General features: G+C 49.6%; 1 protein-coding gene across 2 annotated transcripts; it reads left to right on the top strand.

Annotated features, from left to right (window-relative positions):
* HCFC1 (host cell factor C1) lies at positions 1-25,017 on the top strand. 2 transcript variants are annotated; one of them, XM_033173999.1, is made up of 26 exons: positions 1-631; positions 3,693-3,841; positions 4,181-4,341; positions 4,674-4,882; positions 5,076-5,160; positions 5,268-5,374; positions 5,481-5,660; positions 7,276-7,692; positions 8,650-8,810; positions 8,921-9,118; positions 9,416-9,643; positions 10,251-10,355; positions 10,719-10,938; positions 11,134-11,276; positions 11,369-11,507; positions 11,831-12,051; positions 14,016-15,750; positions 16,441-16,607; positions 17,035-17,581; positions 17,785-18,150; positions 18,531-18,652; positions 20,451-20,588; positions 20,742-20,927; positions 21,100-21,397; positions 23,383-23,446; positions 24,576-25,017. In XM_033173999.1, the coding sequence occupies exons 1-26, from the start codon at positions 412-414 to the stop codon at positions 24,613-24,615; spliced, it is 6,606 nt and encodes a 2,201-aa protein (XP_033029890.1). In that variant the 5' UTR covers positions 1-411; the 3' UTR covers positions 24,616-25,017. The 2 variants fall into 2 exon arrangements, with proteins under 2 accessions (XP_033029890.1, XP_033029889.1); XM_033173998.1 differs by having other exon boundaries at positions 9,401-9,643.
* The last annotated feature ends 820 nt before the right edge of the window (positions 25,018-25,837 follow it).

Below are 25,837 nucleotides of genomic sequence, written 5' to 3'. Positions count from 1 at the left end.
ATTTGCTTTTCCAATAGTTTCTTTTTTTGTGGGGGTATACATTTCTCAGCATCTCATTTTCACAACTACTCCGAAGTAGTTTGTTGCAGCAAGGAAGTGACTCCGGCTTAGTTCCCGCGGTGAGGGTTGTTGTAGCAGTAGTAGTAGGAGTCAAGAGAGGACTTGGGGGGTGTTGTGCCCCATTTAAGGCGGGTGTTTTGACCAATCACCCTGGGAAAAAAGTGAAGCAGCTGTGTCTCCTACTCCCACTCTTACCTCGAAAGAGGTAGAGTGCATGTGGGTTGGAAGAGTGCCCCCCCCCGCTTCTTTTTTTAAACCACCTCTAGATAAAAACTGATAGGATTGCCCCTTTGTTGCGCGCTTTTAGAGGACTGATCGCTAGGAAGGAGACTTACTTGGGAAGTGCTTTCCATGGCTGCCGCCTCTGCTATTGTCCCTAGTGGGGGCTCCCCAACAGGTGGCGGGACCACCCCAGGGCTGCTCCAGCCCCGCTGGAAGCGGGTGGTTGGGTGGTCAGGCCCCGTGCCTCGGCCCCGACATGGGCACAGAGCTGTGGCCATCAAAGAGCTGATTGTGGTCTTCGGAGGGGGCAACGAGGGCATCGTGGATGAGTTGCATGTCTATAACACAGGTAAGGGGGGTGAATGGGCAACGGTGTCTAGGGTGTTCATAGGGTGAGGGCATTACCCCCATTTGTAGCCAGATCATGAAAAAGCTTGCCTATAATAGATCCCAGAAAGACTTGTTATTCTCCATGAAAGCACGAAGTAAAAACTGATATCTTGTGTAAATGTATATATGTATGTATAACTCCCACTTTTGTTTTAGGTTTAGGCTGCTAAGATGTGCTATATTGTTTAACTCTTGCTCCCCCAAAGCTGCAAGTTGATATAGTAGGATGTGTGGTAATAGAGGGGGGAGAGCTAGAAGGGTGAAGTAGTTGTAAAGTCCCTCTTGTTCCTTCGTGGTTAAATTTCTTCCGGCCCTTTGGCTGTGATAATTGGCATGTGCTTGAGTCTTCTCGTTGTAGCAGTCTTCCGTTAGGTGGATATCAAGGGACTTTACATTAGGAACTTTTCTTCCTCTGTGTTGGTGTCCGGAGAGGAGCAATTGAACATGCCAGTCTTTGGGGGTGCAGGAGGGCGTATCAGGGTATGTTGGCAGGGGAGCTCATCTCCCACTGGCAACATATCTTAAATGGATTATCTTGTTGCAGCCACATGAGCCCCAGTCATCAGTCTCAGTGGCACTGGGGAGACTGTGCGTGGTCTGGCAAAAACAGAGATGTGCCCCAGCTTGATTGAAAAAGACAAATTCCCGAGAATTGTCTATCCATGAAGCCAGTGCACCCAGCTTAGAATGCAGCACAGGGTACCCTGAGGACTCAAGTGCTTTCTTACTTTCAAGTTAACCCTAGTGTGTTGGAGGTAGCTGTGAGATGTTTTCTGCCTCCTCCCAATGTCAACACCCTGGTTCCCACATGCATTCATGGGGGGGGGGCACTGGCAGAGAAGCTTTTCTTCCCCCAAGGGCTTGGCGGGAAAAATTCAACTTTCAAATGCTGCAGCTTTTAACTCCTTGTTGTCTGGTATCTTTGCTCAAATATAGAGCACGCAGCAGTACAGTGCCTCTGAAAGTTGTGGGTTCAGAGCAAATGCTGGAACATTCCACCCTGTAGCCATTTGGGAGGGGTCAAAGACCCTTATCTCCAGTGTCAAGAGTTGGAAACATTTATGCCTCATAGTGTCAGTTGTAGATTGAAGTTTGCTGAAACCCTTGCTGGCTTTAATTCCCGCCCGCCCCCCAGTGAGTGCTAACAGAAAAAGTCACTTTTTGCAAGCAGATTCCCACCCATGATCTACTGTTCCCTTTCTTTATTGGGAGTCTGGGCTCAGGGTGGAGTCTGTTGGCTTCTTCAAACTAAGCTGCATATGAGCGCATTGTGATGTGGGTTCTGTTTTCCTGCCAAAATGTAGGGATGGGGCAGGTGGGCCTCTGTTGTTCAGAAGCTCCTACTACTCAGCTAGGGCATTATGTACGCATTCTCAGAAGACACAATTGGTGTTCACTCTTTTTTCCTTTTTGCGTGGCAGCAAGGTGGGGGGGTGTTGTGAAGTCATTTTCCCAGACCCATTGTTCCAGCAGGCTTTCAGCCCAGGTGATATGCCAGGATTAGTTTAGGGGCTTCTAGCCTGCCAGTGTAAGCTTGCAGCGTGATCTGAGTTCATTAAATTACAAAAATAACAGTAGATTAAGAGGTTAGCTCTAAAGATTACTAAATTGAGCATTAATTGGAAGGGTTTTCTAGAAGTAGTCTTCACCAATGTTTTGATTCTGAACAGTATTAAAGGCTATTTCCTTTTCTGGATCGGAAGGTCCCTATTTAGTCTGAAATGGTTACCATACCATCATTGCGTCTTCAGCCTAGTTGTTTCCTGCACTGTATGGCGATTCTTCTGTCCCTTTTCTATGGGTTACGTGGACTTCCTAGCTTAGAATGCACAATTTGGGATTAGTGTGAACAGTGAAGCAGATTTTGACACTTCATTTTTGTTACTCATATGAAATAGAGAAGAGTCCTCATTTTAAACAAAAAGCAACTTTGGATATTTTGAAACACAGAGATCTGAGTGGAATCTATAATAAGTCTTAAGACAATTTTTTCCTCCTGAAGGAATAATTCTACAAGAAGCTAAGGAAATACAAAGTGTTAAATTTAATTTCAAACTTGTTTCAATCCTAGTCATCCCATGCTACTGCTTCTTGTACTGCAAAATCAGTCTTTGCAGTCAAACAAAATGAAAGTGATGTTCGGACACCTTCCTGGAAGCATTGGCTAGTTGTAAAAGCGAGGTGTTGGGAGTGGCGAAGGTGCTGGGTTGGTGTTACCTTCTTTGGGTGGTTCTGGCAGGCCTTCCAGCATAATAAGGTTCTGGTTATTGAGACTAGTTAAGTAGGGTTGCAGCTTAAATTCACTGCAGGAATAAATGTGTGGCCTGAAACCGCATTGGGTTTGCAAGTGCATGTGGAAGGGACTATGTCTCTTCCTCCGTGTCTTCTAGAGCTGCTGTGACTGGAGTCTTGCAGTGTAAGGAGAGCTGGGCAGGAGGGGTGGGGGCAGCTTCCTGATTGGCAGTTGCCTCTTCTCTCTGATTTCCCTGATAGGCTGCTTCCTCCCGCTCTGCTCATTGTAAACAGTTCCTCTGGCTGGCAGAAGCCTTGTGCTGCTGAGTGCTGCATCCACCAGGAGCACTTGGAAGGAATGCCTCTTCCCTCATTTTGACTTCTTTGCTCTTGTGGCCAAGATGTTTAGCTAGTAGAATACTTCCTTTATTTCATTCTCTCCAGACAGAGGTGTAGCCTCTTCGTTGAGAGGTTTTCCTGTTTCTGGGGTGTTTAGTGTAGGGCTAAATGCCAGTTGAGAGGGCAAGGAAAAGGGTTCTGTTACAGATCATGGCATCCTCAGTCTGGGGACAAGGGAAGCCACTGCTGCAGTGAGTGCATGAAGGCAGCTTAGGTCTTCAAACCAAGTGGTAATAGATACCTCATTGCATGGTGGATTGGCAGCCAAGAGAGCGGAGAGATGAACCAGATTTGCACATCTGTGCCTCAGCGGCTCAAGATCTGAGCCCTGCTTGCATTTGAGCAGAGTTTAAGGCAGCCCTTCTGACTCCCCTCTGCTTCTCTTATAGCTACAAACCAGTGGTTCATCCCAGCTGTGCGGGGAGACATCCCTCCTGGTTGTGCGGCCTATGGCTTCGTTTGTGACGGAACCCGTCTGCTGGTATTTGGGGGGATGGTGGAGTATGGCAAGTACAGCAACGATCTCTATGAACTGCAGGTGAGTGGCTGCAGGACACAAGACTGTTCTCAGTTCAGGAAGGGGTGGTGGTTTGAAAGTTAAGCAAGGGGCATTCACAGTACTACTGACACAGTGCTAAGGTGTGGAAGTCAGACCCAGGTCTATCTTGTTGATTCACCTACATTATTTCCTGTAGCTACTGTATTGGGCCACTAGTCTCAGAAGCAGCAGAGGACTGCCAATTTTTAACTTCTAGAAGTCTCTGTCTGTGCTCCTTTCCTTCCCAGCAACTCTCCCTGCTGCTTAGATGTTCTGCTGCACTTTTAAAATAAATCCTGCACTGCTCACTTATTTTAACTACATGGCGCTTTGTTTTAGGCCAGCCGTTGGGAGTGGAAGAGGTTGAAAGCCAAGACTCCTAAGAATGGGCCCCCACCCTGCCCACGACTTGGCCATAGCTTCTCATTGGTGGGCAACAAATGCTACCTGTTTGGGGGCTTGGCCAATGACAGCGAAGACCCTAAGAATAACATTCCCAGGTATAGTGTTTGTGTCTTGCCCTGTGTCATGTAGTGCTCCAGGTGCAATGCCTTTTTTTGCCAATTTGGACCGGAGCTTCTCACTTGTATTTCCATAACTGGGACCTATGGAAGGGAACCACTGGTCTTGGGGGTGTTATTGAATTTGAACGAACTATTCATTCCCACCTCACTTTTCTTTAATCCTTGAGAAAATATTGCTTGTGCTGTCTACAAGGAGGGGGTTGTAAAGGCCTGGGTAGTGTCTGTGGGTACACAGCTGCGAAGCAAAGAAGAGCCTGGCCTGGCTTTTGATTTCTGTTTTTCTATCTCCACCCCCACCCCAATTACAGGTACCTGAATGACCTCTATATCTTGGAGCTACGACCAGGCTCTGGTGTGGTAGCCTGGGACATCCCCATCACCTATGGTGTACTGCCTCCGCCACGGGAGTCCCACACTGCTGTGGTGTACACAGAAAAGGACAACAAGAAGTCCAAACTAGTTATATACGGTGGCATGAGTGGTTGTCGTCTTGGTGACCTCTGGACCCTTGACATTGGTAACAGCATCAGGAATGATTTATTTGTTTTGTTTTAGATTGAGGTGGTGTTTGTGGTACAGACTTATAAGAGAGTGGGTCTTTTGAGCCCTGACAGGGATGCTAGTTCCAGCCTCAGCATCTTGAAAGGCTGGGAGGCAGGATCAAGCACTGCAGGTGGAGTGATCTCTTTACTGTGTTTTTCTCCCCTCAGAATCTCTAACGTGGAACAAGCCCACCCTGAGTGGGGTGGCCCCCCTCCCACGCAGTCTGCATTCAGCCACAACTATTGGGAACAAGTAAGACCTGTGTCTGACGTTCTTTAGCCTGATTTCCCCCTGCTTTTGAAAGCCCAATTCCTAGTCCTGTTGCAACTTGTGTTCACCATTCCTTCTCTTTTGGACAGGATGTATGTATTTGGAGGCTGGGTACCCCTTGTCATGGATGATGTCAAAGTGGCAACACATGAGAAGGAATGGAAATGCACAAATACCCTGGCCTGCCTCAACCTCGGTATGTGGGAGGGTGTCCTACACATTCTTTCATTTCCCTCCACCCCCGCCTGTCTCCAATCCTTTCCTGTCTGATTGGCTCTGTGTGTATTTCTGTCTTTGCACAGACTCTATGGCTTGGGAGCCCATTCTGATGGACACACTAGAGGACAATATTCCACGGGCCAGAGCTGGGCACTGTGCTGTGGCTATCAATACCCGCTTGTACATCTGGAGTGGCCGTGATGGGTACCGCAAAGCTTGGAATAACCAGGTTTGCTGCAAGGATCTATGGTACCTTGAGACAGGTAAGAGGGTTCAACATAGGGGCAGGGGCATTATAGAACAGATGGAGATTTTGAGACTGAAGATCTATTCAAATTGGCAGAAGTAGACACTGTTGGGGGAATTGCATGTTTGAGTGCTCTCTCCCTCTGCATATTTACTGTGGGGAGTAGGATTTAATCTTGCCTTGTCCCCAAGAAGCTAACTTTCAATATGCAAGGTTAATAAACAAACAGTAATTCATCTGCTTGAATTCCCTCCACATGAGAGGTTCTTTGCCTGTGAACAGCTAGCTTTTTAGGGGAAGGTGACTAAATTTTGACAAGCTAGTTTTCTGGCTGGGGGGTGGGAATCATTCAAGCATGCTCTTCCTCCATTTGCAGCTGGGCGTGATCTACAATGTTTTCTGAACATGTAGGTGTTGCCTTACTATCAGCATCTCTCTTGATGGTTTACCCTGGTTCCTTCTTGTACTGCTTTGCAGGGAGTTGTTTAGTCTGCAATATATTTAGTTTGTAGTCGACTGAAAAGACAATCTGAATTTGACTTCTTGCTCCAGCAAACTACATTTAATTTGTACCTAGCACCCAAACAGTGGGCATAGTGACTCCACTCTGTCACTCTATTTTCCAGACCCACTGGTAGGTGGGATGAAGGAAGCTTCTGGCAACCCCCCCCCCCCGGGCAAAAGTAGGAATGGAACTCCTTCACTTCCTCTTCCTCCGCTGTATGGCATTCTGTTCAATATGCACATGTCAGGGTTCAGATGTTCTCTTACACTGATGCCACACCTTCCCATGCCATATCCTTTCCCCTGTAATCACTTTCCAAAGCGCCCCTCTAGCTTTCCCTCCTCTGTCCCTCAAAATCCCTACAGCAATTAAGAAGGCAACAGCCCCTACACACCCACGCCCTGCACTTTCCAGAGTTTTTGCATGTCCCCTCCACCAGTGGATGCTCTGCGACTCGAGAGAGAAGAGAGAATGTGCCATTCCCTTCAGGCATTACTCCTGCTATGGGGAAAGATTCAAATTACCACATCCCAGCCACTTCTGTCTAGGGGAGAGAGCGTTTTTTCCTCTGCTCTTAAACTAAATCCAGGATTTGCCTGGCACTATGTCAGATGTTGTCAACAAATTGCCACCAATTGCTGCAGAAATGGGAAGGAGAGCTCCATTTCACTCAAAGGAACATTTTCCTGTATCCATAACTATCAACACAATAGGAGAGATACCGCTGGCTGGCATTGTTTTCTTCCAGCCTCCTGGTATATGCACTGTTCTTCTCCCCCAGCCTCCAATTATGTTCACCTGAAAAGGGTCTTGGAATGGGAAAAGGTGAACAAGGTTTAGACCATTGAGAGAAACAAGCTGAGGTGATAATGCTGCTTACATGCTGATGGCTTTTTTTCACCAGCACCTATGCTGCTGCAAAATGGTCTGGGAAGCTAAAAAGAACATGTAGAGGGGGCAGGACTGGTTTGCCCTTGCTTTTAGAGTAGTGTCCAGGAATAAGTGTGTGAAATGGTATGGAATAGCTTTAGAGGAAAGGTTCTCTAAGGAATGTGATGGGATCGAGTTTCCTTTGCAGGGTACCTGCAGTGTCCTCTTCCTAATGCCATCTGTTCTTCTGTTCCAGAGAAACCTCCCTCGCCTTCACGGGTGCAGCTGGTTCGTGCCAACACCAATTCCCTGGAAGTGAGCTGGGGCTCTGTCCCAACAGCTGACACTTATCTGTTGCAGCTCCAGAAGTATGACATCCCAGCTGCCACCTCGCCAGCTGCCAATCCTGTGCCCTCAGTGCCTGTCAACCCCCCCAAGAGCCCCGCTCCAGCTGCAGCTGCCCCTGTCCCTACAGTGCAGCCCCTGGCGCAAATGGGCATTACCCTGCTGCCCCAGACCACAGCTGTTGCAGCTGCTGCTGGTGCCGTGGCTGCTGCTGCTGCCGCCCCACCTACCACAACCACCATCCAGGTGCTGCCTACTGTGCCTAGCAGCCCAATGCCTGTGCCTGCTGCTGCTGCTGCTGCCGCCACTGCCACTCCTCGCCCTCAAGGTAAACGGGGAAATCCTAGAGGGCAGTAGGGAGTACAGGACTCCTTATATTTTCAACTAAAACCCTTGCCAGGAATTGACATTTTTTATGATGAAAGCAGGCATCTTTGTGAGCACACACTTTCTTCCCACTAACATCTGGTGAAAGAGCCATGCAGCTCCACCCGCAGGGCTCTCTTTACAGTAGCCCCAGGTTTTAGAAAGACCTCCCAAAGGAGGAACAGCAGAACACCTTCAACAAAATTAAAATAACATTTACAGTGGTACCTCGGGTTAAGTACTTAATTCGTTTTGGAGGTCCGTTCTTAACCTGAAGCATACTTAACCTGAAGCACCACTTTAGCTAATGGGACCTCCTGCTGCCGCTGCGCCACCAGAGCACAATTTCTGTTCTTAAGCAGAGTTCTTAACCTTAAGCGTACTTAACCCGAGGTACCACTGTATTTCTTAAGATTATTTGCACGTACATCTTTGAGCGTAGGGTGTTTTGGTCTAAATATTTTAAATGAAATACATAAGAGCCAAATCCTAGTCTGTATTTGGAGTTTCTAAGTCAGTGTCTACCCCCCACCCCCCAATGGGAGCCCTCAGAAAAATATCTGAGTCTGTTTGCCTAACAATGAATCACATAAGGGGACATAAGTTGGAAACAGGAAGGAGCGGAGCTGTGTTGAACAGTGTGCTTTTAAGGCCCTCATTTTTGTTTGTTTTTAAAATAAGCTTCCAGTCTGACATTCTCCATTGACACGTATATATTTGCTCATCAGTTCAAGGGGGAGGATGCTGTTTTTGGGATTTTACTTACTGCACTTGGGGCAAGTGATCAAGGGAAAATGTACACTTTCCATGCCAACTGTCTGCCTTTTGCAAGGGCAGCCAGCTTGAGAACCATCATAGTAACTAGGAATCTAGGACACAAACATGTGTCTTACTTGGTTATTGTCCTCTTCCTTGGCAGCTGTCCCAGCTGTGCTGAAGGTCACAGGCCCACAAGCTACTACGGGGACTCCATTGGTGACGGTGCGTTCAGCCGGGCAGGCTGGGAAGGGCCCTGTGACAGTTACTTCACTGCCGGCCGGGGTTCGTATGGTGGTACCCACGCAGAACACTCAAGGGACAGTGAGTATCGCTTAAAAGAATGGGGGTCTGTGCTGGAAGGAACTAATCCTCTGTCCTAAGACAAGAACTTGAGTACATTAACTCCCTGACACTCTTCTCTATCCTTCCAGGTGATTGGCAGTAGCCCCCAGATGAGTGGCATGGCTGCTCTGGCAGCTGCTGCTGCTGCCACTCAAAAAATTCCACCATCTTCAGCCCCTACAATGCTGAGTGTGCCTGCTGGCACAACCCTAGTTAAGACTGTTGCTGTTTCGCCAGGCACCACCACGCTACCCACCACAGTTAAAGTTGCCTCTTCTCCCGTCATGGTGAGTATCTGCACCATACTCTGTTAATAGGCTGTTTGGCTCATTAGCCTGCAACCAGTTTTGCACACAGCAGGTGGCAAGAGGGCAACACCTGCTTGTGCTTTGTGAATGAAACCCTAGATTTCTGCCTCCTGGTTGCCTTTGGTTCCTCCTGCTGTTACCAGATCATCCCTGTCCATTGACCATGCTGACTGGAGCTGATGGGAGTTGTAGTCCAACAGCATTGGGAGGGCCACAAGTTTCCCACCCCTGCTCTTAGGGATCTTTGCTTTTCTCATGTTGGCCATGTTGATGCAGGTGAGCAACCCAGCAACCCGCATGCTGAAGACAGCCGCCGCTCAAGTTGGCACCTCAGTATCTTCATCCACCACCAATACGCCTACTCGGCCCATCATCACCGTGCACAAGTCTGGCACTGTCACTGTAGCACAGCAGGCCCAGGTGATGACCACTGTGGTGGGAGGGGTGACCAAGACCATCACATTGGTGAAAAGTCCCATCTCAGTGCCTGGAGGCAGTGCATTGGTAAGTATCCAAGTAGCATGATGGGGGGGGGGTCAAAAAAGGAGCTGAGAGCAGATATATCTTTCAGCCTACTAAACACCCCACTGTAGATGAAGTAGGCCAGGGGTGGCCAGCTCCCAAGAGACTGCGGTCTACTTACAGAGTTAAAAGCTGGCAGTGATCTACCCCCTTTTTGGGGGTTCAGGTCAAAGTTGTTGAGCTTTTTGGGGGAGGAGGAAGGCCCGTTCTTTAGGCATTCAGATCAAAGTTGTTGTTGAGCTTTTTGTAGGGAGAAGGAAAGCCCCATTTTTGGGGGTGCAGGGCAACAAGAGATGAGGTTTTTTTTTTAGGGGAGCCAAAGTTGTTGAGCTGCTTGGGGGGGGGGGAGCCAGTGATCTACCTGTTGGATGTGCCTGAAGTAGGCAATTGTGCAGGAGGTTTGGGCTCAGGATAGTTCCTTTTAGCATTTGTGAGCTGCTACTCTCCCTCAGTATTCTCTACTGATGAAGGATTACTAGCTACTTTATTAGCCCAGTTTCTCCCCAATAAGGATGAGAAGAGTGGTAAGAGAAAGTCTCTTCATTTTTGGACATGTCAGGGGCAAACCAATCTTGTTTTCTCCTGACAGATTTCCAATTTGGGTAAAATGATGTCAGTTGTTCAGACTAAACCTGTTCAGACATCAGCTGTGACAGGCCAGGCATCAAGTGGCCCTGTGACCCAGATAATACAGGTAAGAACTTAAAACATGGGATTGGTTGCCATATACCGTATATCCCCAGCCCAAGAGCACTTTGCAGTACTGTTGATGCTACTTCCAACCACACTTTTAGATGTGTAAACTGAGGTTCACTCATTAATTATCAAAACACTTCTAGGCATATACTTGTAGGGACCGAAAGCAATATTAAGTTTTTCTGATCATCACAATTTGTTCCATGGTGGCCTGTGTTACTTGCTTCTTGTGAACAATTTAGGTTCCTGCTCTTCTAAAGCTTCAGTTTTTTTGTATGGCCTCCCTATTTGTTGAGTGTAAGAATACTGAGACGCTTGTTCTGTGCATCGTTTATTCTCTGTGTTTTCTCTGTTTCTCCAGACCAAAGGGCCCCTGCCTGCTGGCACTATCCTCAAGCTGGTGACCTCAGCAGATGGCAAGCCCACCACAATCATCACCAGCTCCCAGGCAGGCGGTACAGGCACCAAGCCCACCATTCTGGGCATCAGCAGTGTCTCTCCAAATACAACGAAGCCTGGCACCACAACCATCATCAAGACCATCCCCATGTCTGCTATTATTACCCAGTCAGGTGCCACAGGTAGGGAGTTGAGTGTGATTATAAGCAGTACTACCATGGCACTGGCTGGGTGGTGGATAGCAGAACTAGAAGATGCTGGGAAGTGCAGCAGCCATTGGGATCACTCTTAGGATGGCTTCAAAAGCACTTCAGTGTGTCTGTATGCCAAGGGGTTAAAGCTCCCTTCCTGTTACAGCTCTGCCTCTTTTTTTCCAGGTGTCACCAGTAGCCCTGGGATCAAGTCTCCCATCACCATCATCACCACAAAAGTGATGACTTCTGGCACTGGGACACCTGCCAAGATCATCACGGCTGTACCCAAGCTGACCACAAGCCACGGGCAGCAGGGTGTAACACAGGTGAATCGGCTGGTAGATGAGAGGGCACAAAGTGCTGCGTTGTCCTAAGCTGCAACACGAGTTCTTAACATGTCAAACGTGTGCCTTTCCAGGTGGTACTTAAAGGAGCCCCAGGTCAACCTGGCACTATCCTGCGAACAGTCCCTATGGGTGGAGTGCGGCTTGTCACCCCTGTCACGGTGTCTGCTGTCAAGCCTACTGTCACCACTTTGGTGGTGAAAGGAACTACAGGTGAGTGTGCTGGCCTGGGGGCAGGAGTAATAGGCTGGACACTTAGGCTAATGCATTTGCTTTTCATTATGAAGCCCCAGCATCTGTGAGGGTAAGTTGCCTGTTAGGTAGAATGCTGGCTTGTGCTTGCTGTAAATTTGATTGCCAGCTGTGTTTTCTTGCTGCTATGCTTTCTATGTGTCCCTAGACAAGCAGCCTCATGGGACACTGACCAGAACCCTTGAAACCCATGTTTACTGTTAGGGGTACAGAATGGGTTTCTGACCCATTGAAGCCAGCACACTGTGGAGGATACCAATCACAACCTTTCCATCTTCTTCTAGGTGTCACAACCTTGGGCACTGTAACTGGCACAGTCTCAACCAGCCTAGCTGGGACTGGGGGACACAATACCAATGCCTCCTTGGCGACACCCATTACCACCTTGGGCACCATCGCCACACTTTCTAGCCAGGTCATCAACCCAGCTGCCATCACAGTCTCAGCAGCACAGACTACCCTGACAGCAGCAGGAGGGCTGAGCACTCCCACCATCACCATGCAGGTATGGAGGGTCAGGGGGAGTTGTTTCCTGATAAATGTGAAGTCCTTATGGCCTCCCAGTAAAATTGATGAGCCAAGGATCCAGGATGGGCAAAGTACTTCACATAACACATAATTAACTTGTGGAGCTTACTATTGTAACAAGATGGTTGCTGGCTAAGGTGGCTTCAAAAGGGGAATAGACGGATTCATAGATTCTTTTGTTGGTTATTAGCTGTGATAGCCAAATAGAACCTTTGGGTGTCACTCAGCTGGTGTTAAGGCTTCTGTCCGCAAAATGCAGAGGGAAGCAATTATCAGTCCCTCAACTCTCTGGAGCATATTTATGGAGGTTGGAGAGGCGGGAGGGGGAGTTACTGGAAATTATTTTCTTCCCCATTGTGCTGACAGAAGACTTCCCTTCAGCTGAACAACACAGTAAGATACAGCCCACTGTGTTCAGTGCAGTGTAGTTCTGTAAACCAGTTCCTGGGAACTAAGCAGGGGGGAAATGGTTCTCTTCATGCCCTGATTATAAACTTCCTAGAGGAATTGGGCTGGTGGATGTTGAAAACAGGATGCTGGACAAGATGCATCCATGGCCTGATCCAGCAGTCTTATGCCTTAGCAGATGGTTGGAACAAAGGAGCCAAAAATCTAGGATTGTCTAGAGGGTACACACTGCAACATAGGCTTAGGTGGCAGAGAGAAAGAGTGCTTCTAGGGCAGGGATAGTCAACAGGAAGCCCTCCAGATGTTGGACTCCAGCAAGCATGGCCAGCCGTCAGGAGTGATGGAAATTCTGGTCCAGGTTATTTCTGTTCTAGAGTTTAGATCTTCCCTTTCTAGATTTGGCATTATCCCTTGATTCTGGGGCTTGTCCAGTCATTCCAACTATTGCATTATGCATCAAATAGCAATTCCTCTAGCAACCCTTAGGGGTTCTGAGAATTGTAGGTTTGGAGACAATTTTATGCTAGACAATGCCTTATAGGTACAGCAAAAATACCAGCCACAAAATAACTTGTTTGTCCACCTGCATGTATTGATTTGTTAGAGAGGCAACTTGCATGTTGTGTATAGGAAAATACTTGCCCTTAAGCATTTCTTCACGTTGGGTGAGAGTAGCTGATGGCTCAGGAAACAGAAGATAATTGGTTTAGTGGCCCTGGGATGAAAGTTTCCTCTGTCCTCATGGCCCCAGTATTTTAATTTACAGCAGCTGTGGTCTAGCAAATACATGTTGTCCAAGACCTGAAACCCCAAGGTGAGCTTTGTGTCAAGTGAGTGTGTGTGTGTGTGTGTGTGTGTGAGAGAGAGAGAGAGAGAGAGAGAGAGAGAGAGAGAGAGAGAGACATTATTCTTGTTTATAAAACCCGGGGGGGGGGGGGAGAAATCTGTTATCTCTAGCCCTGTTGCAGAATTCATTGTCCTTGGGTTATTATAGCCTCCCTGAACACTAGCCTGCTATTATATCTGTAAGGCCAAGCAAGAAGGAAGGCAGACCTTAAGCTCTGCAGCACCTTAACTTGCTTATTTGTGCTGCTGCAGGAAAGATTTGCAGTCTGTCTTCTCCTGGTGGAGGCTTGCAGACCATTGGTCACCTTAACATGTCTCATGTCCACTTTCCCTATGAGCAAGATCAAGGCTGTTATACAGGTCACACAAAATGAGGTGATAGAACTATGGACTGTAGTGCTTCAGATTCAAAGTGAGTTGGGGAGGTTACATTTTTGACAACTCCCCACAAACTAATTATTTCCGTCTGTAGAGAAGAGTACTATGTTAAATAGTTCTCCATTATATACTGAGAAGCATTCAAAAACATAATTGTCAGCTGTATCCTGAGCTGATGTGGTTCCACCATCTCATTCTGAGTAATTTGTAAAATTGTTCTAAGACTTATTTTTTAATGGTGCAGAAAAAGTCCCTGGCAGAGGTGTTTATGCTAATGTGTGTGTATTGGTCTCTGCTTATTGTCTCTAGCCTGTGTCCCAGCCTACTCAAGTCACCCTGATTACGACACCCAGCGGCGTAGAGGCCCAGCCAGTGCATGACTTGCCCGTCTCTATCTTGGCCTCACCTACCACAGAGCAGCCCACAGCTACTGTTGCAATTGCTGAATCAGGGCAGGGAGACGCACAGCCAGGCACCGTCACTTTGGTGTGCTCCAATCCACCATGCGAGACACACGAAACGGGCACCACCAACACAGCCACGACGACTGTAGTGGGCACTTTGGGTGGGCCGACCCAGGTGCAGTTTGTGTGTGAGGGGCAAGAGGGTGGTGGGCTTCAGCCCAACGGGAGAGTGGTGCGGGTATGTTCAAATCCTCCTTGTGAGACCCACGAAACAGGCACCACCAACACAGCCACCACTGTGCGGAGTGCTGGGCAAAAGGTGTGCTCCAACCCACCCTGCGAAACGCACGAGACTGGAACTACCAATACAGCCACCACCTCCAGGATTGAGAAAGCTACTGCAGATCCACCATGCCAAACTTTCCAGACTAGTGCCACTAGCACTACCATGACAGTGAAGCCCATTGTGGGCACAGGTCAGCTAGTGTGCTCCAACCCACCCTGTGAAACCCATGAGACGGGAACCACCAACACAGCCACCACTGCCACCTCTAACATGGGCCGGGGGCAACCTGATGGTGAGCAGAAAGAACCAACCAATCCGCCATGCCAGACAAAGCAGACTAATACAACCAACACCACCATGTCTGCAAAAGCAGATGTGCCCACTGAGCAACCATGTGCAGTCCGGATGGTGAGCTTTACTTCAGCTTCTGGAGTGCCCAGCGCTGCCTCTGGCACCACCACCACAGCACAGGCCAGCGAAAGACTACCAGCCCCCAAAAGCCTACAGTGTGAATCCCATCACACCCACACCACCAATACTGCCACTACGGCTCGGTCTCTGATGGGCCGAGGGCAGCCTGACGGTGAGTGGGTGGGATCCGCCAACCCTCCGTGCCAAACGCAGCAGACCTGTTCCACCAGCACCACCATGTCTGCCAAAGCAGATGTGCCTACAAAGCAGCCGTGCACAGTGCAGATGGCATTGCCCGATTCAGGTTCAGTGCTGCCCCCCTCAAGCACACCTTGCGAGACCAGCAAAACAGGCGCCAAGGATTCAGGCCCCCAGGTGTGCTCCAATCCACCTTGTGAGACTCACGAAACGGGCACCACTAACACAGCTACTGTATCCACGTCAAACCAGGGTACATCCCAGCCACTTTGCTCCAATCCACCTTGTGAGACTCATGAAACGGGCACCACCAACACATCTACAACAGCCACTTCCAGCATGGGCATAGGGCAGCAAGTGTGCTCCAACCCACCTTGTGAAACTCATGAGACTGGCACCACCAACACAGCAACCACCACAACATCAAACATGGGCACAGGACAGGGCGAAGGTGCTGGGCAAACTCCTGCTGCTCCACCCTGTGAAACACAGCAGACAAGTGCCACCAGTACTACTATGACGTCCAGCACCGGAGGTGATGGCACCCACATTTCCAGCTCAACCTCTTTGCCGGTTGGGGGCTCTGAATCAGGAAAAGCCCCTGAGGGAGAAAGTCCAGGTACTGAAGGATTACCACTTCAGAACCCAACCGCCAGAGTGTGCTCAAATCCTCCTTGTGAGACCCACGAGACTGGAACGACCCACACAGCCACCACTGTCACCTCCTCCATGGGGTCCAATCAAGGTAAGATCAGGCAGGAGAGGGACTCTGGAGAGGCATCGGCTTCCATCTTGCATTTGGATGCCTTGGGCCAGTGGCTTTCAGGTGGGGGGGACCCTGAGGATCTCTGGAAGCTTTGGATCCCTGTGTCATTTGTCCTAACTTTATACATTCAGTTTTCCTCAATCGAGTACCTCTTCCTGCTTGAGCAGGACTGGGCTTCTTGCATCTTCTTTGGCATCCTTGTTTTCTTGCAGTCAGTGAAATAAGTCCTGCATCTCTAAAGAGCAGCTGTTTTGAAAACCTTTGTCAGGGACTCTGGGGAAATAGTAATGGCGGGCTTCTCTTCTTCAGAAGAGTGTTGGGCTTACTCCAGGTCACATTCTCTGCTCACAGAATAATGCTGAGGGTCCACAGACCTGCTCAGTGCCTTGGAGAAACAGCATATGTATTTTACTAACTGCCCTGAAATCCATTGCAACACACATAGAAATCATCGGCAGGCAAGTTCATGGAAACTGTGTTTTCAGAATTCAGAGGTCTGCGAAAAATGCTCTGGGGGACACCAGCTTTGATGCAAGTTTGGCTGCCTTATAGATTGTTCTTCTATAGGACCCTAGGTCTGGGTTTACTGCTGTCTGGAGAACATGAACAGGCAAATGGAATCTAAAGTTGTGGCTTTGTTCTCATTGCATAACCATTTCCTCTTTGCAGACCAGCCACCTGCCACCAATGGCCAGCAGGGGGAACCTGAGTCAACTGTGACTGAGAGCCCAGCTGCCAGTAGCCCCAGTACTGTTACAACCACCGTTGCCTCCACACTGCCCAGGGCTGTCACCACCGTGACACAGTCAACCCCCCCGCCAGGACCCTCTGTGCCGGTAAGAACCACGGAACGAGAACTGGGCTTGAAATAAAACTTGTTCTTCCACCCTCGACTATTCCGTGGGATATGCCAGAAGTTGAGGGTCTAAGGGCCACAGTGGGCTTTGAGGGATGGAGGAACTTCCAACGCTGACCAAAGAGCCATCCTTGTTCTGGCTCTAAACTAGCTGGGCTCACAAGAGAGTAGTCACTAGGGCAGGGCATGAAGGAGAGAATCGCCTTTTTATTCGTGCTTCTTTCCCCATGCCCCATTGTTCATATGCTCCCCTGCTAATACTTTATACACAGCAATACAAATGGAGTTTAGAGAAACGTTTGTTTATTCGGCCTGTTGGCGATGGCCGTTGAGAAGCGCAGCAGCAGCACAGTTCTTCCTGCATCCCCAGCACCCAGGCTACTAATACCATCTCCTACTTGTTGCAGAACATTTCTTCTTTGGCTGATACTCCTGCGGAGGAGGCCAGTCCCCCTGCTGAGACACCAGCTGCCACCAGTGCAGATTCCCTTACAGGAGCCTCTGAACCACTGCAAACTCCTGCGGAGATACAGGCAGCAGCATCTGAGCCTCAGGAGCAAATCCACGCTGCACCGACAGCAGGCACCCCACCAGCGGAAGCTGCTCCCCAGCCAGAGCTCCCAGCTCCTGTGGTGGAGGCCCCACCAGCACCAGCAGCTCCTGCCCGGGAGCCTGTCACCATGGTGGTGGTGCCCCAGGTAACCCCTGCTGCTGCTGCTCCACCTCCACCTCCAGCACCAGCACCACCTTCAGAAGTAGAACAGTTGGCACTGCCCCAGGAGTTGATGGCCGAGAGCCAGGCAGGCACCACCACACTCATGGTGACAGGGTTGACGCCAGAGGAGCTGGCAGTGACTGCAGCTGCAGAGGCGGCTGCCCAAGCTGCTGCTACCGAAGAGGCCCAAGCCCTGGCCATACAAGCAGTTTTGCAAGCTGCCCAGCAGGCTGTAATGGGTGAGTGATCTCATCTCTCTTCAGATTGGCCCTGGGGCTATTGGGCAGGGAGTGTCCTGCTTGCAGTCATCCCTGCATATTTATTCACCCAGCTGCATATTTATTCGCACAGCCCCCTCCCACCCCCGCTTTGCGTTAGTGGAGCATATATGTTTCCTGCAACCTTGTTCTGCCTCCAATTCCATCCTTTGGCATTTTTGTAGGTTCTGGAGAGGCCATGGATACATCTGAAGCTGCATCAACACAAGCGGAGCTCGGTCACTTGGCCTCGGAAAGCCCTGAGGGCCAGGCCACGGCCATCCCCATTGTGCTCACCCAGCAAGAACTGGCTGCCCTCGTGCAGCAGCAGCACCAGCTTCAGGAAGCTCAGGCGGCGGCCGTAGCGGCAGCCGCGGCGGCGGCAGCTCAGCAACAGCCACCTCAGCACCCGCTGCCTTCCCACTTGCCCACGGAAGCCCTGGCCCCTGCTGACAGCCTCAACGACCCTGCCAGTGAGAGTAACGGCCTCAACGAGTTGGCTAGTGCAGTTACAAGTACAGTTGGGCTACTACCCCCTACGCCTACAGAGAGTAAGTAGTGCCATATGTGTCCTGTAGAGTTGGGGCTATCCGCCTTCTGGTGGCAGGAGGCTATGGACTGCTGCTTGGTGTGGGGGGTGGTCTCACACCCAACCTTTCCCTAACCTGATGGCCTCCAGATGTTGTCAAAGTACAACTCCCATCATGCCTCACCCTTGGCTGCAGTGGCTGGGGCTGGTGGGAATCCAGCTTCCTCTGGAGGGCACCAGGTGGGCGGAGACGAGTGCTTAGGATATCTTCTGCCCTGTTTAAATCTCTGTGCTTGGGCTTTACTCTCTAGCTCTAATGGTGGAGAGATGCTTTGGAGGACAAATGATCAAGGTCTGAAATTTTCATGATTGTCTTCTTTGAACATAATTTTCCTCTTCCAGGCCTTGCTCCATCTAATACTTTTGTGGCCCCACAGCCAGTGGTGGCGGCGGCCAGCCCAGCAAAGCTGCAGGCGGCAGCTGCTCTGACTGAGGTTGCCAATGGGATTGAAGCAGCACCAGTGGTAAGCTCAGGAGGGTCTCGAGGGGGAGAGATTGGGGGGGGGGTAGAGAGATATTGGTTTCTCCATCTCAGAGTGACCAAGGCATCCAGTAGGATAGGATGGTTTATGTCCCCCATTGCCTGGGAAGGCTGGGAAGATGTGTGAAAGGCTTTGGGCTCAGCTGGTCCTGCAGTCACTACATCAGTTCTTTTCCTGCCTTTGGCCAGCGCAGTAGGGTTTCTGAGCATCTCCTTCTCTGTTGTTGCTTTTTTCTCTCCTCCTGCTTTCACAAAATACAATGCTGTATGCTCCTAGTGGCATTTTGCAGCCTCAGCTTGCATTCAGCATTTATTAACAGGTGGTGGCCCAACAACCTGTCGGATGTGGCCTGCAAATAATTGGCAACTTTTTCATCTGGCCCACTGGACAAAAGTGGTTCCCTACCCATGCATTTTATTTTATTTTATTTTTTTATTAAAGATTTTCTTGGTTTACAAAAGTGTGTGCAATGTCTCTCGTATTTTTCTATGTAACATTTTGAATATTGAGACATTAGGGAGAAAAGGGGGAAAGGGATGGGGGGAGGGTGGGGTGGGGAGACGATGTTTCTATTTTCCTTAATATATGTAGGATTTGGTGTCAGCGTCGTTTGTGTTGGTTCTCTGTTGTTCGCTTGTGTTTCTTTGGCGGTGAGACGTCGGGATTGGCGTAGGGTGTGATTGTTCATTTGTGGTTGGCTGTGGTGATCTTTGGTTTTCTGTGTGAGTGGGGTGGGTGGGTGTTTTGGATCAGGTTAGCCATATTGATTTGCATGCTGTCGGTAGATTTTTGTCATTATCTTGTTGGGCTGTGTGTGTGATGAAGGGGGACCATACGTGGGTGAAGGTGTCTTCTGTTTGTCCCCGTGTCCTACCCATGCATTTGCAAGATGGACTCCTTTGCCTTCACAGATGCATGTTTTGGCACAAGCATGTTATAAGTTCTACTGCAGTAGATGCCATCCACAGCTCAAATTTCTCCCTGATTCCCTCCTAGAACAGGATAGCTTAGACCAGACATCGGCAACCTGCGGCCCATGAAGGTCGTTTTACTAGCCCATGAGCCGCCCACTTGCCGAGCGGTGCCGGAAATCACGTCTGCGCATGTCCGTGGTGCCGGACATGCACAGCCAGATGCTGGAAATAACGTCTGTGTGTGTCCAGACACCGAAAATCGCATCTGCGCAGGCACGATTTTTGGTGTCTGGGCATGCGCAGGCGCGATTTCCAGCATCGCGCTGTGCATGTCCGGCCCAAGGACACTCTCTGTGGGCTTGATCCGGCCCATGGCCGGATAACCTTGCCGACGCCTGGCTTAGACAATCCCATTTTATTGGATGCCTTTGTCATCCCAGGAAGAAAAGGGAACTTTTGAGTGCTCACTGTGAAGTTTCTAGTCAGATTAATAAGGCATCCAAGCCATAGTCTATATGAAATGCACTATACGTTTTCAAACTCACAAGTCAATGTACCTTAGTCCTTCAGCTAGAGCCAGGGCCTTCCAGAATTCCCTTTGCCCTTTTTTTGCTTTTTCTCTGTGGTTTTTGCCTCAAAAGGGAGAGTTTCAGCATTCTGCCTGTCTAAAGCTTGTCAGCAGATGGGAGGAGGAGCCTTCAGGATTGGTACTAAATTGTGCAGCTTCGCTGCTTTCCAAGGCAATTGGGAGATACAACCCAGTCCTTACCTCAGTCACCCCAGACAAGAAAGAAGCCTCACAGAGAGTATTGAAAGTTCTTTTTCAGCTTCCCAGAACTCACCCTCTGTTCTCCCACCCTGTTTAGAAACCAGAACCTCCCACTCAGCCTCCAAAGGTAGTTGTGAAGAAGGAGAATCAGTGGTTTGATGTGGGTGTTGTTAAAGCAACAAACATGATGGTGACACACTACTTCCTGCCTCCTGATGATGCGCCTGCCACAGAAGTGAGTGAGCTTCACCTATCTTTTGCTTTCTTCTAATGGTGCATATACTTTGAAGATCCAAATCTTTGCTGCCATCATGTCTCTCATCCTTTGTTCCTACAACCATCAAGATGGTCCTCAAGTCCCCTTCTCGCTGTTCTCTGCTCCCTGCAGGATGACTCGGGCACCATACCCGATTATTCTCAACTCAAGAAGCAGGAACTGCAGCCTGGTACTGCTTATAAATTCCGTGTGGCAGGAATCAACGCCTGCGGCCGGGGTCCTTTTAGTGAAATTTCAGCATTCAAGACGTGTCTGCCTGGCTTCCCTGGAGCTCCATGCGCCATTAAAATCAGCAAGGTCAGTGCTCTTTCATTCTGCCAGTCACCGGTTTCAACTTCTTGTTCTGGGGTAGCTGGGGCAACCTTTGTTGCTTCTCCTGTTTAGCTAATGCCTCTGCCCCAACGTGGCTGCTGGGAGCCAACTGTCCCAATGCTCAATCTTATCTGTTGTGTGTGTGTGTCTTTCTCAGAGTCCAGATGGAGCCCATTTGACTTGGGAGCCCCCTTCTGTCACCTCTGGGAAGATCACAGAGTACTCTGTGTACCTGGCCATTCAGAGTGCCCAGGCAGGCGAACCGAAGAGTGCAGCCCCTGCTCAACTGGCCTTCATGCGAGTTTATTGTGGGCCCAGCCCCTCATGCCTGGTGCAATCAGCTAGTCTCTCCAATGCCCACATAGACTACACAACCAAGCCTGCCATCATCTTCCGCATTGCTGCCCGCAACGAGAAGGGCTACGGCCCTGCCACACAAGTCCGGTGGCTGCAAGGTGAGTGGTTGCTGTGATAGGAATTTGGGGAAGGGCTTCAGAAAGCATCTAGCCTGTTATCTTGTTTCTTCATGGAGAGGTGGTAAGGCAGTTTCTCTTAAGTGTATCCCCATCTACAGAAGAAGGGACAATGAATTACCAGGACCCATTGGTCTCTTTAAGTGCTGTATACAGTTGTACCTTGGAAGTCAAACAGAATCCGTTCTGGAAGACGGTTCGACTTGAAACGTTCGACTTCCAAAGCACGGCTTCTGATTGGCTGCAGGAAGCTCCTGCAGCCAACCGGAAGCTGCGGAAGCCCCGCCAGATGTTCAGCTTCCAAAAGAACATTCAAAAATTGGAACACTTGCTTCCAGTTTTCAATCATTTGGGAGTTGAAACGTTTGACTCCCAAGGCATTTGGGAGCCAAGGTATGACTATATATGTACCATTGCATTTAAAATATTGAGCCCATTATGCAAATGAAATATATCTGCATAATTTAATCTCAGGTTGAGTATTTTTGTTGAGATGTTAGGGGACATGAGAGTTGAGTGGTTAGTTTAAAAGGGACAGGGTGGTTCTGCAAAATTCCCCCCCACCACCACGCTGTATTGGCTTCAATTGATTACTACCAGTGTGGCTGAGAGATATTCCTAAGGCTGGGTGGGTGGGTGTTAAAAAAAGATCCCAAATTTCTCAGGAATATAGTTCTCAGGTATACGGCCTATGTTCCACATTCGGTTGTAAATGCATGACATATATAACCCAACAGCTAGTGGGCAGTTTGCTCCTAGCTTGGGAGTCTTAAGGGCAGCTCAAGAAGTGCCACTTCAGACAGGGAAATCTAGATTGTAAACTGCTTGAGGCAGGGCCTGTTGTTTTGCCACTTACTGTGTGAAAGAGCTAGGTTCAGTGCTTGGCATCACCAGTTAAAAACAGGGTTTTGGGTAGCAGGTGGCATGAAAGGCCTCTGCCTGAGACACTGGAAAGCCACTGCCAGCCAAAATAGACAATACAGTGGAACCCTGGGTTACGCACACCCCGGGTTGTGGACATTCGAGTTAAGAACGCCCACAACCCGGAAGCATTTCCGGAATATATGCGACCCCCAGATGCGCAGAACGTTTCTGTGCACTTTGCGCATGTGCAGAAGCACTCAAATCACGCTACTTCTGGTTTTTCAGGGTTTTTTCGTGCATTTGGGATACACACGCCTGTGTTACACACGGCGACCCGGAATGGATTGCGTGCGTAACCCGGGGTTCCACTGTACTGGCCTGGGTGGGCAAACAGTCTGACATGTGGGATATGTACAAAGTTAGACCCTATATAAAACATTACCTTGTGGAACACGTTCCACTACATTTGTTGAACTGAGGTCAAGAATACTCATCAGTTGAGAGGATGAGGGAAAAAAATCAGTTGGTGCCCGTAATGAAAAGGATTACTCACCATTGCATATTTCTGCCTATTGGGCTGTCAAATTGGAGCTTTCTCAGGCTAGGTGATTCTTGGGGTTGGCCAACTAAAGGGTTGCAGACCAACTCCAGCCTGCAGTCTAACCTTATTGGACCGTACTCCCCCCCCCCCAAAAAAAATAGATTGCCAACCCATGAATTGAGGTTTGGGCAGACATTTTTATCCCCCATTTATCTTGTAATTCATCACATATTTTGAGAATGGTTAAGCACATTGGTTGGCATGTCACACTGGGTGGTGTTCATAGTACTGGCCAGGACAGCTCACGCTTTATAACTGTATCAAGTCCTTTCTTCTTTGGTATGCTGCAACATGGCTATGGATCATGGTCAGTTGTGAGGAGGTCTACTGATGGCATAGCTAACCTCTGGCTTGTCTCAGGAGAATAGGGCTGCCCTCTGGACTATTAATCTCTGGCTATTTCATGTGTGCAAGTACCTGAGCTGGAATCTGGTACCAAGTTTGCTGTGTGCTCTGGCTCACTTGCACCTCCAGTATATGCAGCACATTCTTTTCTTCACAGAATCCAGTAAGGATGGCTCCATGATAAAACCAGCCAACAAGCGACCGCTTTCCTCTCCCGACCTGTGAGTATTTCCTAGTGGAAAGCTGGAGCACAAAGTCATGCAGTGTTTGTGTTTCAGGTCAGAGTGGGAGAGGGGAAGGAATGCGTACATTTGGAGTCTGTGGGCCAAATCAAGTTCCTATTTTTGTGTCCAAGTTCCTTTTCTGTGTGCTGTGAATGGGCAGAGCCTGGGTGTATGGGGTGCTGGGGAGGGGTCGTACCTCTGATAGTTGCCACATCATGCTCCTTCCAGGGTAGTTTGTTCACCTTAGGTCCCCACTCTGCACTCGGCTCTCACCTGTGGCTCCTAGAAGCTGTCAGCATGAGACAGTGGCCACACCCCAGGAAATGCTTCGACTGGCCAACTAAATCAGGTGAGGGTAGCCGATGGGTCTCAAACCCTCAGTGAGTCAGGGACTTTGCCTGCTTGCGAAGACAGGCTCTGGTGGATTGAGCAGACAAGCAATAGTGGGTCCAACAGTCAAGAAGGCGGTTTCTGCACGTGGTGTAGAGGGATGTGAGAGGTAGATGTGGCTTGTCCACCCGGGAAGGGAGCCCATCTAGGAGAAAGAAAACTGGTCCTAAACCTCTGCTGCTTTGTGGAATATATTTGGGAGAAGAAAAGGCTAAGGAGCAAACCCTATACAAATCTGGAGTAGAGTCCCTAAGACGGCTGGGTGGTGCTTGTACACTTCCTTCTGGCAATTCCTGCAGCCAAACTGGTGCTCTGCTTTCCTTTGGACCATATCAGTGAGGCCAAGAGGGTAGTCTTGTCCTCTGGGCAGCCAGGCTTGCACCCTGAGGAGGTCACGTTAGTGCTGCTAGTGCAGCGGCGTGGCTTCACCCCTGGAGGCACACTCCATTGTCTCTCAAGACAGATGGACACCAACTGCAACAAATGGACAGAGCCTGTCATGAAGGATATTTTTAGGTGGGAGGGCACCACAAGATGGGATCCCTGCCAAGTGGAAATGCTTCTTCCTGGAACGGTTCTGCATAGGCACTCAAAGGTGAGAGAGATTCACTTTTGAGTGAGAGCGAGCACACATACCTATGCAGATGTGGATTTAGGAATTGATCTCTGAATCTGTGCATCAGGCCTAGCCTAGTATTTGGCTCATGAGCACAACACGTTTCTTTTCCTCTTTCAGGAAAACCGCTCCAAAGAAGCCCAAAGCAGATGGGCAGTGAAGGGCATCCCCTGCTGTCCCCTCTTCCTGCCTGCTCCACAGCCTCCACCTGAACCCCCAGCCAGTCAGCCGCCCCTTTGTGTGGAGGAAGATGGAACCGCTGAAAGCACATTTCATACACCACGGGGCTGGACTCTTGGGGCGGAGGACACAGAGGCTCAAGTGAGGGAGCCCCAAGCAGGGGCCATCGCTGTGCCATGCCATGCCATGCCATGCCATGCCCCAGCCTAGGAAGGGGGAAGAAGGACTGGAGTTCCTCCCCTGCCCCCTGCTGCTGCCCCGTTTAACATGGACGCTGATGTTAGGGGTGGGTTTGGAGGGGGGAATTGTTATGGGGGGAGGGGGGCTGTTGGGTTTTTTACAAGTTGCAGTTACAGGAATGAAGTTCTTTTTGTATACCCCAGCATCCTGTGTCTTGGGGGTGGGAGGCTTATTCTCCCTGCCTCCATTTCTTGCCTCTGTACAGACCCTCTCCCTCAGTTTAGTTTTTAGTGTCTGCGTTGGTAATAGAGAGAGAGGAGTCTCTGCTGTTTGGGGAGGGAGGGAGGGGAGGTGGTTGGACCACCGATGCAGCTACTTTTGGGGGTGGGTGGGGGGATGCAGCTGTTCAAATGCTCAGCCCATGGTGCTTGTGGCTTCAACGCACCCCCTCTTCTCTACACATGCAGCAATCCCTCTAACAGCACAAGCTGATTTTTTCCTCTGCTCTTCCCTCTCCAGACCACAAGGTGGCATGTCTAGGCAAAAGAGCCTTGCCATTCCTCTCCATTGTTTTATATAAAACCTTTTTTAGGGGGGGAGGCATTTTGGAGGGATGAAGCCTGACCCCACAAGGTCAGGGTGATAAGCTAGGAACAAGACTGCAGGACAATACTTTTGCCTGTTGAAGTACAGCTTTCCATCTGGCTGGGGCAGGGATCTCGGTTCCCTCCCACTCCAGAGGAATATGTACACCCCCCTCCATTCGTTGCCTCTCTGGACATTCCACAGAGGGGAAGGGAGAAGAGCAGTCGGGGCTTATTCTTCAGAGATGGTGGGGAATAGGCTATAAAATGAAATGAAAAGCAAACAACTGCACTGGCTGCTATGTCCTACCTCTCCATTGTCAAAGAGATTTGGCAGGTGAAGCCGGCCCCCTCCAAAAAAAGCAAACAAACCCAGGAGCAGACCCCCTTCCCCACCAACTTGCTCTGTGCCCTGGTCTTTTGTATTATAATGTATTT

This window comes from Lacerta agilis, chromosome 16, assembly GCF_009819535.1.
Source record: "Lacerta agilis isolate rLacAgi1 chromosome 16, rLacAgi1.pri, whole genome shotgun sequence".
In the NCBI taxonomy this organism is placed as follows: Eukaryota; Metazoa; Chordata; class Lepidosauria; order Squamata; family Lacertidae; genus Lacerta; species Lacerta agilis.
The sequence above is the reverse complement of the archived record's forward strand: the minus strand, read 5'-3'. Positions and strand labels throughout refer to the sequence as shown.